This window comes from Salvelinus alpinus, chromosome 6 (assembly GCF_045679555.1).
Source record: "Salvelinus alpinus chromosome 6, SLU_Salpinus.1, whole genome shotgun sequence".
Taxonomy (NCBI): Eukaryota; Metazoa; Chordata; class Actinopteri; order Salmoniformes; family Salmonidae; genus Salvelinus; species Salvelinus alpinus.
Genome location: NC_092091.1, coordinates 14,088,845 through 14,106,588, shown reverse-complemented (window position 1 = coordinate 14,106,588; position 17,744 = coordinate 14,088,845). Strand labels below are relative to the sequence as shown.

The 17,744-nt window shown below is 43.5% G+C and overlaps 2 protein-coding genes across 3 annotated transcripts in view; both read left to right on the top strand.

The window, feature by feature from the left end:
* Positions 1–367: 367 nt before the first annotated feature.
* On the top strand, positions 368–5,242 carry gtse1 (G-2 and S-phase expressed 1). Its single transcript, XM_071404576.1, has 12 exons — positions 368–516; positions 880–973; positions 1,306–1,363; positions 1,555–2,224; positions 2,337–2,498; positions 2,660–2,798; positions 2,920–3,351; positions 3,495–3,564; positions 3,719–3,949; positions 4,130–4,436; positions 4,551–4,667; positions 4,837–5,242. The coding sequence occupies exons 2-12, from the start codon at positions 952–954 to the stop codon at positions 4,927–4,929; spliced, it is 2,301 nt and encodes a 766-aa protein (XP_071260677.1). The 5' UTR covers positions 368–516; positions 880–951; the 3' UTR covers positions 4,930–5,242.
* Positions 5,243–8,736: 3,494 nt separating this feature from the next.
* The window catches only part of LOC139577531 (cadherin EGF LAG seven-pass G-type receptor 1-like), an 82,833-nt gene continuing 73,825 nt past the window's right edge, over positions 8,737–17,744 (top strand). Inside the window, exon 1 of one of the 2 annotated variants that reach the window (XM_071404574.1) lies at positions 8,737–12,883. In XM_071404574.1, the coding sequence (XP_071260675.1) occupies positions 9,370–12,883 (3,514 nt within the window). In that variant the 5' untranslated portion in view covers positions 8,737–9,369. The remainder of the gene's footprint in view (positions 12,884–17,744) is intronic. The other variant, XM_071404573.1, reaches the window with a different exon arrangement.

Below are 17,744 nucleotides of genomic sequence, written 5' to 3'. Positions count from 1 at the left end.
GAACGGACGATTGCACGTTCTCTTTATAATAAGCATGCGAATGGGTTGGGACTATGTTGCTGTCATCCAAGGGTAGTCTCCACCAGGAATTATAAATGTATCGGAGTAAACATTTTTTTACATTTTTTTGTAAATGTAACGTTAGCTAGGAATGTAGCTAGTTGAGTAAAAATAAAAGTTAGCAATATAAATACTCAAGTAAGAACAGATACCCCTGTAAAAAAAATATTTGTAGGCTACTTACTTTATATTTCTGTTTTTGCCCAGTCTAAATAAAGGTTACATAAAAATGTAAAGGCAAAATGACTACAATTCCCATGAGCGCTCTTGTGTCGCTTCTGCCAGACGTTTCAACCAATGGCGATGTAGCCTGCATGTCACATGGACTTGTTTGTTCACGAAATTTGAAATATCTCTTACTCTCGGACCAAATACATGTTTTTGAAACAGATGTTGAACTGCATGACATCGATTTAGCAGAATATAACTAGCAAACGTATTTACTAACATAAGACGGTAGGTGCTGTTTGGATGTATTGGAAATACGAAATTCGTCCAAACGACCTACATAGCTAGCCAGATGCATTTTATTGTGTGTCGTGCCAGCTAACGCGTTAGCTAGATTGCTGCTAGCTAGCTAAACATTTTTTAAACTGCTACAAATACATTACCAACTAAAATAAGGATTGGGCTAAAGTTAGCTAGCTAACCAACAATGTAAATGAATTATGATATGTTAGCTAGTTATGTTCATAATACATGCTAGTCAGTCAAAACTAGCTAGTTAACGTAGCTTTATTAGATCTAACGTTAGCTTTTAGCTAGCTTCTCTATCACACTGTTTTTCATACGTTTTCAATTTCTCATTTCCCTATGAAGGACGACTAACGTTAACCTACTACGACATCTGCACTCTGGGCCCTAGCGACCTTTCCTTGTCCCGTGAGGAGTATGGATTCCCATGCCAACAGTGGTAACTCAGCTTTCTTATCCTTATTGCTTGTTAACTATAATTTATTCAATTTTATTCAGATTGTCAACTGTTTAACGTTATAGTCCATGAGCCAGACCCCAAAGTTTCGGCCGTCGAGTTCACTTGGGTTGACAAAGTCCCATATGATTGTGACATAACTAGGTTAGTTAGACCTTCAAGAAAATCACTGAGAAATCGTCACCCCAAGTGAGCCGACCAACCCCCATGGCTCATGTACTATTAGTAGCAAGACAAAAACTGTCCTTCCTATCAAAGGATTTCATTTTTTTGGTACATTGTTTGTTTAAATTTCCTTGTTCCTTTCCCACAAGAATTCTTCTCATTGGCTGAAGAGAAGTTTGATTTTGACATTTCACTGTCACCTGCCAGGTTGGTGTCATAGATATCTTTGATTTCCATTTCTTTGGTTTATATGTATTTCTCTCTTGAATGCATTGCCACTGAACTCACAATCTGTCTTTGTATTTGATACTACCATTGTCTATACATTTTACTTGGGAAATGTTAAATCACTTACATATGAAAAATAACATTGTAAAACCAATCCCCCTTGTTTAAAGCTCAAGAGGAGATGAAGACGATGACGAGGTCTTTGTTGGTCCGGTCTGTCACAAGGAGAGGTGTATCTCCGTCGGTCTGGAGACCATTGTCAAGGAAAACGTCAGCAGTTGTCCTTCAGTGGGTGAGGGGCCCAGCTGGAGTCCTTTGGCTGTGGACAAGTTTGAGGAAATCTGCAAGGAAGCCAACCTACTAGCCAGTCAACTAGTAGTCAACCAGCAGCAGCCTGATGTAGGGGTAACCAATGGTACACTCACATTGAGTAAAGAAGAACCGAAAGAAGACTTTGTGCAGGATGCTGGGGCCAAACTGGGCATGTTCAGAAAGCCAGTTGATGCTGTCCTAAGCCCTATCAAAAGGGAGACCTTCTGTGTGCAGGACAGTCCATTGAAGCAGCTCCCTCCTGCTATTCAGCAGCGGCTGTTAAGGGATGGTGGGGTTTCTAACTCCACTAAGAGCAGTGTTGGCACTTCCAGCCCTGTGAGAGCAGGGACTACGACTCGGACCAAGATGGTGTGCCGAGGCAGGGTGGGGCTGGCCTGCAACACCGGGGTGCTCCCTAGCAAACAACAACCAGCAGCCCGAGGAGCGACCGCGACGACAGCTCTGCAGACAGCCAAGACCAGACCGGAGCCTGCTGAGAGGACCACCATGCTGGCTCCTCCAAGCAAAGTATGGGCTCTTAGAAGATATCTAGCCACATAGCCTCGATCATTCTGTATGGTCTAAGGTCAAATCAGTACTGGAGAAAGTTTTCTCAACTCATGTAGTCTGTTTCTTTCAGGGTAACTTGGGACTGAGGCGTAGCCCAGGCAGTCGTAACTCCAGCAGAGCAGCCTCCTGCGAGGACCTTCTCTCTGACACGGCCAGCATAGCGTCCGACATCAGCGACACCTCCCTCAACTCTAGTCTGCAGGGGAAGAGGACCCTCGGACCCCCTAGTAAGGTAACCCAGAGGAATTTGCTGATATAATCAGACATTGACATTTTAAACAGAATTCTTCAGTCATATATATATTATGAGACTTCAAATCAGGTGGTAAAATATGTGTATACCCTCTGATAAAATGGCAGGTGTTGAAACATGAATGTCCTTGTCCTATTCAGAGTGGGATGCGGGCTCCGTCAGCGGGCAAAGCCCCCCCTCAGACCAGGAGGGGGACTGACCGGAGGAGAAACACGTCTTCCTCCTCTTCCTCAGTGTCCAGCTTCAACTCCAGTCTGTCTGTGTCACCCACAGGGAAAGGTGAGGCCCTGTGTAGAGCTTCACAGTGTATTTTCAAGGTGCTGTCTACAGTTCAACCATTTCAAAGATGTGAAGTGTATGGGAAGTGCAATGCAAAGATCCGACCTGTCTCTGATTTTAGGTAAACTCAGCATGTCCCTCAACTCCAGCATCAGTGGCCATAATGGCCGCCTGCATGCTGGCAAGAGCCGACTCACCAATCCTGTAGTGAGTGCCACCAAGACCTGCAGGTCCACCCTCATCAGCCGAGCTCCGGAGCTGCCCTCTTCCACCACAGTAACACGCCGTGTCATCTCAGACCCGGGAAGGAAGCTCTCTGAGCAAGACCGATTTAAAACGGTTCAGTCCACCCCTTTGAAGAGAGTTGAACCGGCGGCCACAGCCACCCCCTTGCACCAGACCCCAGCAAAGATGAACATGGAGAGAATGTCCTCTGTGCCCAACATCCCCACCTCATCTTCAGCGAAGACGAAGAGCGTCGTCAAGTGCAACCCCAAACTCCAGGCGTTCATTGCTCCAACCCCTACTAGTCAGTTCAAGAGGAGGTTGGAAGGTGAGGACTGGTCAACTGTTGGCTAACTATGAGCAGCTACTACTGATCATTGGCTTGTCTTACTTCATGTTTCTGAATGGAAAGGCTCATAATTGTTTGCTTGCAAAAATGTAAACATATTTATTTGTGTCTTCCCTACAAAGCTGTTTCATCCCCTGATGCCCCTCGCATCATGAAGCCAAAGAGGTTGATGTCTGCTTGCAGTGTGGAAAGGTACTGTAACTAGGATTTTTAAAATTATTTTATTCCTAAGCATCTGGAGTCGGAAATTGTACACCATTGAAGATTATTAGAATACCGAAGATGTTAGTCATCCTAATCATACCATTAGCATTGAATATGCCCCCCCCCCCCTTCTATCCATCAGTCTCCCCCACAAACTAGCACTTCCAGTTCCAGAGCTGTTCCAGACGCCCCCTGCTGGGGGGAACAAGGCAGTGCAACCCAAGATGAGACGCCCCTCTGCCCTTCCCACCCCAGTGAACCGGAGGATCTCTGGTATCCCCATGCTCACCCCGAATAGCATTTCACGGCCAGGCAGGCCCTCCCTGAGCATGGCCATCCTGCCAGCTTCTATCCAGAGGGCCAGCTACTGGAGGTGAGAAAGCAGCTGCCACACTAGGACCACCACACTGGACTCCGTCTAAAAGGGCCAAGATAATAGTCTTGCCATAAGTGACAATGAACCAGTGTTAGGGTCAGGTGTTGTGATGTAATAAAAATAGGCGAATTAGCAGCTAGTTTGTGATAACATGTTTTTTTTTTTTATGTTCTCCAGTCCCGCCCAGGTGAAAGGGAGCCACCAAGAGGAGGTGGCAGCAGCACCAGAAGAGGAGACCATCCAGCCTTTTTCCCTGGAGGACGAGCCAGAGGTGCAGCCCCCCCCCCCTGCTACGGTCCCCCATCCAGAGGAACAGGAGGTATGTCAGGATGACCCAGAACCAGGAGTGGACCAGGCGCCTCCTTCGACTAACAAGGAAAACAACCACCCTGAGCCGAATGAAGAATCCAAGGAGCTCGAGAACACTGAAAAGCTGCTAGAACAGCCTCAATGCAATTGGATGAAGACCCAGGATGTTAATGAGGTAATGTCTTGATATGTGGAAGTAGTTGATTTGTTGTCTTGTTTCAGCTTGCATAACTTATTTGTCTTTGGTTGAATGACGTTTGTATGTTCTGGGTTGTTTCTTGTCTAATAGGTTTTGCTGGTAGATGCCCCGGCACCTGTGTTGAGGCCATATGAGAAACTCCTAATTGACCTCTCCAGCACTCCTGTCCTGATCAGAACAGCCTCTGTGAAGCCCTCTGGTGGTCAGGTGAGAGAATGCACTCCATACATTATGATGACTGACTCAAATTATTAAAGAAATTCCTATTGAGAAAGGCAGTGCCATGATACCTAGTTGACTCATCACATATGTTGTCAGGATTCATGACCACACTGATTTCTGGTAATTGTATGTGTATTTTATTTCCCACTTACAGCTGATTGACCTGAGCTCGCCCCTGATCAAATGGAGTCCAGAAGACAAGGACCGTGCCTTAAATGAAGCACCCCTGATCAACTTATCCTTTTGATTAATAATATCGCAATAGAGCTAGATTCCAGCATTTCCTCTACATGTATATTGATTCCAATAGCCTTCCTGCTGACGCTTGTGCCTGTACCGCACACAAATGACATTTATAATGAGAAAACTAGCTGCTGATGATCAAGGGTTTAAGAAAAGAAGATTGTGTTTAAAGTTGAGACTGTTAGTATACATACTATGTAAGTCACCAATCTGATTTATTTTTAAGAATGGTACTGTACCTTTTTATTTTTGTTTGTTACCGTCTTGCAGCTCTGTGTGATTCTTTTAAAATCTCTAATAAATGTTCATTTAACTTATTGGGATGCTGAGTCTTGCATGTAAATTAATGCAGGTCTGGTATTAGGGCCAGAGAGCTGACCTGTGCTCATTGCCTCGGAGAGTGTACTCCGCTATTGGCTGGGCACCCAGAAGTTTAACTTTGACTGAAGGAACAGCTCCTGCCCACAGACATAGATTTTGTTGTGCTCTCATAAATAAGATATCATCCACTATATATACAAAAGTATGTGGACACCCCTTCAAATTAGTAGATTTGGCGAATTCAGCCACACCTTTGCTGACAGGTGTATAAAATTGAGAACACAGCCATGCAATCTCCATAGCTGAACATTGGAAATAGAATGGCCTTACTGAATAGCTCAGTGACTTAACGTGGCATCGTCATAGGATGCCACCTTTCCAACAAGTCAGTTTGTCAAATTTCTGCCATGCTAGAGCTGCCCCGGTCAACTGTAAATGCTGTTTTTGTGAAATGGAAACGTCTAGGATCAACAGCTACCGCAGAGTGCTGTAGTGTGTAAAAATCATCTGGCTCGGTTGTAACACTCACTAACGAGTTCAAAACTGCCTTTGGAAGCAATGTCAGCACAAGAACTGTTCGTCAGGAGCTTCATGAAAGGGGTTTCCTTGGCCGAGCAGCCGCACACAAGCCTAAGATCACCACTCGCAATGCCAAGCATTGGCTGGAGTGGTGTAAAGCTTTCCTCCATTGGACTCTCCAGCAGTGGAAACAGGTTTGCTGGAGTGATAAATCACAATTCACTATCTGGCAGTCAGACTGACAAATCTGGGTTTGGCGGATGCCAGGAGAAGACTACCTGCCCAAAATGTATAGTGTCAACTGTAAAGTTTGGTGGAGATGGAATAATGGTCTGGGGCTGTTTTTCATGGTTCGGTCTAGGCCCCTTATTTCCAGGGAAGGGAAATCTTAACACTACAGCATACAATGACATTCTAGATGATTCTGCGCTTTCAACTTTTATTGTATTTTTATTTCACCTTTATTTAACCAAGTAGGCCAGTTGAGAAAAAGTTCTCATTCACAACTGTGACCTGGCTAAGATAAAGCAAAGCAGTGTGACAAAAACAACACAGAGTTACACATGGGATAAACAAACGTACAGTCAATAACACAATAGAAAATCTGTATACAGTGTGTGCAAATAAAGTAAGGAGGTAAGGCAATAAATAGGCCGTAGTGGCGAAGTAATTACAATTGATCAATTAACACTGGCGTGCTAGATGTGCAAGTACAAATACTGGTGTGCAAAAGAGCTGAAAATAAATTACATTTATGGGGATGAGGTAGGTAGTTGGTTGGATGGGCTATTTACAGATGGGCTGTGTACAGCTGCAGCGATCGGTAAGCTGCTCTGACAGCCGATGCTTGAAGTTAGTGAGGGAGATATGTCTTCATCTTCATTGATTTTTGCAATTCGTTCCAGTCATTGGCAGCAGAGAACTGGAAGGAAAGGTGGCCAAAGCAGGTGTTGGCTTTGGGGATGACCAGTGAAATATACCTGCTGGAGCGTGTGCTACTGGTGGGTGTTGCTATGGTGACCAGTGAGCTAAGGCAGAGCTATACCTAGCAAAGACTTATAGATGACCTGGAGCCAGTGGGTTTGGCGACGAATATGTAGCGAGGACCAGCCAACGAGAGCATACAGGTCGCAATGGTGCAGTATATGGGGCTTTGGTGACAAAACAGATGGCACTGTGATAGACTGCATCCAATTTGCTGAGTAGAGTGTTGGAGGCTATTTTGTAAATGACATCCCCAAAGTCAAGGATTGGCAGGATAAGCAGTTTTACGAGGGTATGTTTGGCCACATGAGTGAAGGAGGCTTTGTTTGCGAAATAGGAAGCCAAATCTAGATTTTATTTTGGATTGGAGATGCTTAATATGAGTCTGGAAGGAGAGTTTACAGTCTAGCCGAACACCTAGGTATTTATAGTTGTCCACATATTCTAAGTCAGAACCGTAGAGTAGTGATGCTACTTTGTGGCAACAGTTTGGGGAAGGCCCTTTCCTTTTTCAGCATGATAATGCCCCCATGCACAAAGTGAGGTCCATACAGAAATGTTTTGTCGAGATCGGTGTAGAAGAGCTTGACTGGCCTGCATAGAGCCCTGACCTCAACCCCATCAAACACCTTTGGGATGAATTGGAACGTCGACTGCGAGCCAGGCCTAATCACCCAACATCAGTGCCCGACCTTACTAATTATTTTGTGGATGAATGGAAGCAAGTCCCTGCAGCAATGATCCAACATCCACATACAGTACTTTTGGTTATGTAGTGTACTTGGTAAAGGTGTCAAATGTGAGATAAGATGCTGATGTTTTGTATCCTTGGACATTTAGTAGATCATCTTATAATGTAATGATGTTCTACCTGTCTGTACCAAGAAATATACAATTCTGATGCATTTTAGAAATGCCAAACATTTGATATATAAAATTAGATAATTTGTAGTGGAGAGAGAATTTAGGCAAGTCTGGGTATCAGTCTCTGTAACATTCCACTCCTTGTACTCTGTGTCATGCGTAAAAGACATGGGCAAATGACACAGAGAACAAGGAGTGGAATGTAATATCTAAACGATGACTGGCAACCAGGCTAACTTTAGGCCACATGATAGTAGATTCTTCCTATAGCAGGATTCCCCAACTGGTGGCCTGCGGGTGGTTTTACTTGGCCCTCCAAGTTTTCTGACCAATTAATTTTAAAATAAATAATTGTTGGACATAAAACACTGTAAAAACACCAGAGAATCAGCTCCAAGTTATTTTAATTGAGGAAATCTGTTCCCAAGTATTCCCACGCATAATAGAGACTTGTGATTGTATACAAATGCAAGCAAGGTTTGAAATAAATATGTTTTAGTCAAATAATAGATCTGTTTGGGCTTCAGCCCCCCGACCATCCTCTCAAGGGAAAAAAACGTCCCGCAGCCGAATCTAGATTATCCCTGGCCTATAGGAAAGTATGTCCACTAGATCACATCATTTAATCAATCTTCAATTGTCTGTGAATTTCTTTATGATTTTTTAAATACGTTATACAATGAGGACAGTTTTAAAATGTGAATGTCATTTTGCAAACCTAAGTCTGAGACGTCGCAGAAAAACTATATACCTGTACAAATAGGAGTTTTTTTTTAGATCCTTACCCACATCACTTCATGGTACATTGTGATCGGCTGCTGAGATTTGGGAATCAGCGTTTGACTGACAAACAGTGCAGCGTTTACACAAGTAGTCCAATTCTGATCTTTATTCCAGTAAATTATCTTTTAACCAACCACATCAGATCTTTTTAATCAAAGATCTGTTTCAGAGCAGATCGATCAAAATACTAATTATTGAACAAAAATATAATTTGGTTGCCTGTGTAAACGCAGCCTCGAGTTGGGGAGCAGGGGAGCTTTCAGATGTGGGGCGGTGAGAGAGTGCACAGATGATCGATATACTGACAAGATACATGTCTCTCTGCCCTAACAATGGGAGTGGTTGTCAAAATGGCACTGTGGGCGATCTGGCTCCCGCTTATACTTTCTTTGGATTGGTGGATAGATCTCAGTATTGTAATCTAGTTTTGTATATTCAATGACGGTTGTTGAAGTCAACCGCCGGAATTCAACGGAGATGCTATGCTACTAGCCTCAATACATGAATATGCATAGCCATCTCGAGACAACTCCGATATAGTGTTTTTTTGTCAAAGTTGGCGGGGTGTAACGTGTCCTACTTATATCAATACACTAGTAACAACTTAAGCGTTATGAAACGTATATTTGATCAAGTAAAACTCACATAGCAAATAAGCCATACATTTTGTGTTTACCAAATTCGACACCCATTTACTGCCACACAGAAACTTGCTTGGAGGGCAAAACACCGAAAGAAAAAAAACACCTGCTGGAGGGGGACCGATTTTCCGCTGAGTTGGGCCTCTCTCTTGTTCTCTGGAGAGTGAGACCAGTTCGAACCATTTAATGGGCGCGCCATGCTCTGCTCCGATCCTCGCAACATTCTAACTAATCATGGAACGGGATTGGACTGCGAGGACCAGGGAAAAACTTGTTCAGTGGATTTTATAGATGTTCTTGACAGATTCGGTGGATGCCATGCGTTTTAAACCATGGCATTACAAATGCTTTGGCCGTGGATATGTTTTCTATCACACGTTCCAGTAATTGCATGTTTTGATGTACACGTTTCGGATACTCGGCAGCCTGGAGTAGTGCTCGGAAATGTATCTCTTGGACGGGGTTGGATCTATCAAATAGACAGGACTTTAACTCCTAAATACGCTAGACACATTTTCAATATCGAGAGACAACACGGAATTGTATATTTCTCAGGAATAGTTAATTGTGCGCTGTTGCAGAAGAACCCCGCGCCGCTTTACATTCAGATCAAATCAAGTACCTCGGATAACTTTATTTTAATTCACTTCAATACTTTTGTGCACGGACATAATTGTTTCATTAAATATAGGAGAAAGATAAACGAAGGTAAGCTCAAGATTTACATGAACATTCTCTCAACAGTAGAGACATATCCATTCGTCTCAAATAGTATTTTGCTTTTGAACATTTATGAACATTTACCACTTTTTACTCGAAAACCTCACTCTTACCTTTCGTTATGTAAGGGAGGGAACTGGAAAGTAGTTTTTGATAACGGGAGTGTTTTGCCAAACTGTCTGCAACCCAATGAGCGAAACGAGTTGGATTTATTCTGCAGGGTGCAACATCTTTGGAATTACACTACTGTTCGTGTGAAAGTGCGATTTAATTCTCTTCATAGTCATGCCATGTTTACAGACGGGGATTTGGGTAGACTGGGTTCATGCACCAAACGTAAAAAAAGAAATGTGAATACCGCTCCCCAGTTTCAACTACCCAACTATCAGGTGTCTGTCCCGGAGAATGAACCGGCGGGAACTCGCGTAATTACGCTCAAAGCACTGGATACCGATGATGCTGGTGAAGTAGAATATGATATTGATGCACTGTTCGATAGCAGGTCCAATGATTATTTCAAAATCAATTTGCAGACCGGCAGCATTACAACGTTGCAGCCTTTGGACAGGGAGGTCAAGGACACACATATCTTCAAAGTTATTGCTACAGACAATGGCACCCCTAAGAGGTCGGCCACTGCTTACCTCACTGTCACTATAAGTGACACTAATGATCATGGGCCTGTGTTTGAGCAGACAGAGTACAGGGTCAGCATTAGGGAAAATGTGGAGATAGGTTTTGAAGTGTTGACTATCAGGGCCACAGATGGGGATGCCCCATCAAATGCCAACATGATCTATAAGATTGTGAATGAGGGGGAAGATAATGCTGGTTTTGAAATCGATCCTAGAAATGGACTAGTCAAGATTAGGGTTCGGCCTGACAGAGAAACCTTGACCCAGTATCAACTGATAGTGGAGGCTAATGACCAGGGTAAAGACCCAGGCCCCCGCAGTGCCACGGCTACAGTGTATATCTCTGTGGAGGATGAGAATGATAACTACCCCCAGTTCAGTGAGAATAGGTATGTAGTCCAGGTGCTTGAGAGCGTGGCAGGGAACACCAAAGTGGCCCAGGTGAAGGCCACAGACAAAGACGATGGCAACAATGCAAAAGTCCACTACAGCATCATCAGTGGCAACGTGAAGGGCCAGTTCTACATCCATTCCCCTACAGGTGTCATTGACATAATCAACCCTCTAGATTATGAGATGATCAGGGAATATAATTTGAGAATAAAGGCACAGGATGGAGGAAGACCACCTCTGATTAATGGCACAGGGATGGTTGTAGTGCAAGTTGTGGATGTCAACGATAATGCCCCTATGTTTGTTAGCACACCCTTTCAAGCCACAGTATTGGAAAATGTGGCCGTTGGTTGTTCTGTGATCCATATTCAGGCTATTGATGCAGACTCCGGTGACAACTCTCATTTGGAGTACAGATTAACAGCTATGGCTCCAGGCTTCCCCTTCATCATCAACAACAGCACAGGGTGGATTACAGTTAGTGTAGAACTGGACAGGGAGACCACCGACTTTTACACGTTTGGCGTTGAAGCAGTTGATCATGGGGTCCCTGTCATGTCTTCCTCGGCCAGCGTCAGTGTGACGGTGCTCGACATGAACGACAACGTTCCCACTTTCACTCAGAGGTTGTATAGCCTGAAGATGAATGAGGATGCTTTGGTAGGTATGAGCGTGCTAGCACTCTCTGCCATAGATCGGGACGCCAACAGTGTGGTAACATACCAGATTTCCAGCGGCAACACGCGGAACAGGTTCGCCATCACCAGTCAGACTGCAGGGGCAGTCATCACCTTAGCACTGCCACTGGACTACAAACAGGAGCACCAGTATGTCCTGACGGTGACCGCCTCGGATGGCACGCGTTACGACACAGCACAGGTCTTTATCAACGTCACTGATGCCAACACCCACCAGCCCGTGTTCCAGAGCACCAACTACCAGGTAATGATCGGCGAGGACCGGCCTGTGGGCTCCACCGTGGTGGTGATCAGTGCCACGGACGAGGACACCGGGGAGAACGCACGCATCAGCTATGTAATGGAGGACAACGTGCCACACTTCAAGATCAACCCTGACACAGGTGCCATAACCACACAGATAGAAATCGACTATGAGGATCAGGCCTCCTACACGCTAGCTATCATTGCCCGCGACAACGGCATCCCCCAGAAATCTGACACCACATATGTGGAGATCATCGTTCTGGATGCTAACGATAATGCGCCACAGTTCCTCAGAGACATATACCAGGGGACAGTGTTTGAGGATGCACCTGTGTATACCAGCATCCTCCAGATTTCTGCATCTGACAGGGACTCAGGGTCCAATGGGAGACTTAGTTACACTTTCCAGGGTGGGGATGATGGAGAGGGTGACTTCTTCATTGAGCCGTACTCTGGCATTATTAGAACAGCCAGGAAACTTGACAGGGAGAATGTGCCTGTGTACAATCTGAAGGCCTTTGCTGTGGATAAGGGGTTTCCGCCGCTTAAGGCATCCATGGACGTCCAAGTGTCCGTCCTGGACATCAACGACAATGCTCCTGTGTTTGAAAAGGACGAACTGTACGTCTATGTGGTGGAGAACAGTCCTGTGGGTTCCATTGTAGCCCGCATCACTGCTACAGATCCTGACGAGGGAACCAATGCGCAAATCCTGTTCCAAATCGTAGAAGGAAACGTCCCAGAGGTCTTCCAACTAGACATCTTCAACGGAGATCTTATCGCTCTCACTGATTTAGACTACGAGTCCAAGATAGAGTACACCATCATTGTCCAGGCGACCTCTGCACCGTTAGTCAGCCGCGCCATTGTGCACATCCGCCTGCTGGACGTCAACGATAATGACCCTGTCCTACGCGACTTTGAGATCATCTTTAACAACTACGTCACCAACAGGTCCAACAGCTTTCCGGCTGGGGTGATCGGGAAGGTTCCTGCCCAGGACCCGGATGTGTCAGATAACCTCCAGTACAATTTTGTGGAGGGCAACGAGCTGAGTCTACTAATCCTGAATAAGGACAACGGGGACTTGAGGCTGAGCAGAGACCTGGACAACAACCGGCCCCTTGAGGCCACCATGAAGATATCAGTCACAGGTAATTAAACTGTGTTCATTTAAATGCAATAGCTCTCCATATGCATGGCAGATATTTTCTATTTTGTCTGTCCCTTCCACCTCCTCTCTTCATTCTGCCATGTTGTTTAATTTTCTTGCTCTTGTCTTGCAATGTGACCTCTACTAATTCTGCTAGTTGTAAATCTGTTTTATCACTGGTACTTGTCTCTACTTTGAAAGGTAGTCTGTCGCATGTCTACTATGGTAAGATTGGTGCTTGTGCCTAAATCACCACATTACTCATTACAGGCTGGTTATCTGCTAAAAGATCCACAAAATGTTGTCCAACGGTATTGTTGCCATGACAACTACACCGTTATTCCCCCTTTGAGGTTCCTGAGGTGTTCTTTGTTTGGGGTTCTTTGTTCATGCCATGAAATGCTACACTGTTTAAAAAAAATAATACAGTACACTACAGGCTACTGGTGGCAGTGGAAGTACGGGAAACAACAAGTTACTGAATTTTGTTTTTTTGTGCCAACCGTCAGTGGAAGTGTTGCACCGGTTTAAGTGGTTGATGGTTATGTTGGATGCAGTCTATCACAGTGCCATCCGTTTTGTTACCAAAGCCCCTTATAACGCCCACCACTGCGACCTGTATGCTCTAGTCGGCTGGCCCTCGCTATTCGTCGCCAGACCCACTGGCTCCAGGTCATCTATAAGTCGATGCTAGGTAAAGCTCCGCCTTATCTCAGCTCACTGGTCATGATAACAACACCCAGACATAGCACGCGCTCTAGCAGGTATATTTAACTGGCCATCCCCAAAGCCAACACGTCCTTTGGCTGCATTTCCTTCCCGTTCTCTGCTGCCAATGACTGGAACGAATTGCAAAAATCGCTGAAGCTGGAGATTTATATTTCCCTCACTAACTTTAAACATCAGTTATCTGAGCAGCTAACCGATCGCTGCAGCTGTACATAGTCCATCTGTAAATAGCCCACCCAATCTACCTACCTCATCCCAATATTGTTTTTATTTACTTTTCTGCTCTTTTGCACACCAGTATTTCTACTTGCACATCATCATCTGTTCATCTATCACTCCAGTATTAATTTGCTAAATTGTAACTACTTCGCTACTATGGCCTATTTATTGCCTTACCTCCTCACGCCATTTGCACACACTGTATATAGACTTTCTTTTTTTCTATTGTGTTATTGACTACGCTTGTTTATTCCATGTGTAACTCTGTATTGTTGTTTGTGTCACACTGCTTTGCTTTATCTTGGCCAGGTCGCAGTTGTAAATGAGAACTTGTTCTCAACTAGGTTACCTGGTTAAATAAAGGTGAAATAAAAATAAAATGTTGTCAATGGTTGAGCACATTATAAGTTCTGCAATCTATGCAAGGGCATTTGATAATAAAGAGCTGGAATATTAACAGGTTACTGGGCATTTCACACTAATTTAATGGCAGTTAGTTGTCTGAAAGTTGCTGTGAATATTGCTTTACCTAACTGGCAACTAGCTGTCAATAAGTTATTGTAAAATTCTCAGTAACTCAATTGCTAGTAACTTACTTGCAACTAGCTTACTGTACTTTCCCTTAACTATACTGATTACAAGCTTAACTAAGTATTCTTTGTGGTGAGCACACTTGGGCCTCAACCTCTTGGTTGACAGCAAACTGACCTTCCTACCACACCATCAGGTCAGTGAGTGTGACAGAGACCAGCCACAGTAAGTTACTGTGCATTTTACAATAACTACTTGCAGCAAGCTCACAGTAAGTTATTGAAAAATACTTCCTGGTGACCAACTGAAGTTAAGTAACTGGAAAATACACAGTAACCTTTTAACAGTACAGCTCTTGATTGTCACAAGCTCTTACAACGATGATAGAACTGGGAGTGGACAAATTATGTGCTCAACCTCCATCAACACAATGATAAAACCACGTAAACTAGTACAACACTTCCACTAACGGTTGGCAAAAATACAAAATGTTTTACCATGCTCCCAAATGTGCCAAGGAGCCCCCGCCAGCACATTGCACTCACCTACATTTAAAAGTGCAGTAATGATTGTACCTTATAGTGAATAGATTTGCTAGACATTTTTTTTTTACATTATTCTAGATTTTGCACACATGTACCCTTAAAGGTTCCGACCAGAACCATGGGAGTACCTAACAGTGTGTGCCATAAGCAAATCTGAAGTATCCTTTAAGTATAACGGTTGAACCTGTCATTGTTTCTACCTGGAATCAGGGTTCTTCATGAGAGGGTTCTAAATGGAACTCTAAAGGGTCCCCCTACAGGGATAAATAAAAGGGTTCTACACGGCACCCACAAGGATTCCCCCATAGGGACAAATTACAGAATGTCTATTAGTTCTAATATTCTAACAATCTCTGTCATACCCATGAACCAGGTAGTGTAGCAGGAATGTCAGGTCGCTGGTAACCGAGAGGTTGTGAGTTCAAATCCCAAGTGAGGTTAACTCCTAAGTAATCAGAATACAGCAGCATGCTGTTCCTTACAGCAATAATACCTTAATCCAGCTGTAAAAATACAGTAACTTTTGTATATTTACTGTTTTTTCACTGCAATAAGTAGCCGGGAAAAGTTTTACAGTGTAATGAAGAACCCTCTGGTTCTATCAGTGTAATGGAGAACCATACAGATGTTTATATTATGGGTTATTCTGATATAAAAAGGTTCTCCACAGTCTATAAAAGGGTTCCCCTACAGCATTTTCCCAACTCCAGTCCTCGAGTACCCCCAACAGCACACATTTTTGTTGTAGTCCCTGACAAACTCACCTGATTCAACTCATTGAGGACTTGATTATTAGTTGACATGTTGAATCAGGTGTGCTTGTCCAGGGCTTCAACACAAATGTACTGTTGGCGGTACTCGAGGACTGCAGTTGGGAAACACTACCCTTCAAGGAAAAAATTAAGAACCCTTTTTTGGTACTAACTAGCACCTTTTTTGAGAGTGTATGGCCTGACTTGACGTATTCAACATCAGTGATCAGTGCTGTGCTTGTAGCAGAAATAACGACAGCATTGCATGAAGTTGTCAAAATTCTATAGTGTCTGGGTATCCCTTTGCAAGACCATTCTCAGGCAATGTGCTCTTTAATCTAATGTTATTTGTAATCATGTGACAGTAGTTACCATGTTATTGTCTGTGCGTCTTCCAGAGAAAGGGTTTTCTTGAAGTAGTTCACAGTAGTTTCCATGATCCAGTTGGTAATCTATACTCAATTTCAGCAACTTGTTTATTATTATTCCTGAGAGTCACATATTTATTACCCAAGCTTGTTGTATTGGTACAAGAAGAACTAAGGAGGGACTTTTTCAAATTTGATGCACTTGTCACCACATTTCTGTTGAGACAAGCAGACTTTAAAGTCAAACCATTTCATGACAAGACACATTCAAACCAGCATCACAAGTAATAGAAATGCAGAGAAAATATTTGAACTCATTTCAGCTAACCAGACGTTCATTTGAGGCCTACATTGCAAGCATACTCCCTACACAAGCTTTGCCCCAAGCTCTGGCTTACATATTCATTATAAAACAATGATTGATTAGGCCTATGTGTCAGGAAGAAATTCCTCGTAACTTATGATTCCTAGTGCGTCTCATACGCACACCAGTCTAAGATCAGAGCATGCTGCAACTAGCCCACTCTTGGGTTAATTTGAGTGTCTGGGCAGAGTATCAGTATATGTCTTCCTTTTTCTCTTTCTCTCAGAAACATACAAAAACATAATCACCATCTTTCATCTTTCTTTTCGAGATCTGTGTCTCCATTAGTACGAGTCTTGCTGCTACTAGATACAAACCAACACTGCTACTACTAGTACAAACCAACACTGCTACTACTAGATACAAACCAACACTGCTACTACTAGATACAAACCAACACTGCTACTACTAGTACAAACCAACACTGCTACTACTAGTACAAACCAACACTGCTACTACTAGTACAAACCAACATTGCTACTACTAGATACAAACCAACACTGCTACTACTAGATACAAACCAACACTGCTACTACTAGTACAAACCAACACTGCTACTACTAGATACAAACCAACACTGCTACTACTAGTACAAACCAACACTGCTACTACTAGTACAAACCAACACTGCTACTACTAGATACAAACCAACACTGCTACTACTAGTACAAACCAACACTGCTACTACTAGTACAAACCAACACTGCTACTACTAGATACAAACCAACACTGCTACTACTAGTACAAACCAACACTGCTACTACTAGTTCAAACCAACACTGCTACTACTAGTACAAACCAACACTGCTAGTACTAGATACAAACCAACACTGCTACTACTAGTACAAACCAACACTGCTACTACTAGATACAAACCAACACTGCTACTACTAGATACAAACCAACACTGCTACTACTAGATACAAACCAACACTGCTACTACTAGATACAAACCAACACTGCTACTACTAGATACAAACCAACACTGCCACTACTAGATACAAACCAACACTGCTACTACTAGATACAAACCAACACTGCTACTACTAGATACAAACCAACACTGCTACTACTAGATACGAACCAACACTGCCACTACTAGATACGAACCAACACTGCTACTACTAGATACGAACCAACACTGCCACTACTAGATACGAACTAACACTGCTACTACTAGATACAAACCAACACTGCTACTACTAGATACAAACTAACACTGCTACTACTAGATACAAACCAACACTGCTACTACTAGATACAAACCAACACTGCTACTACTAGATACGAACCAACACTGCTACTACTTGATACAAACCAACACTGCTACTACTTGATACGAACCAACACTGCT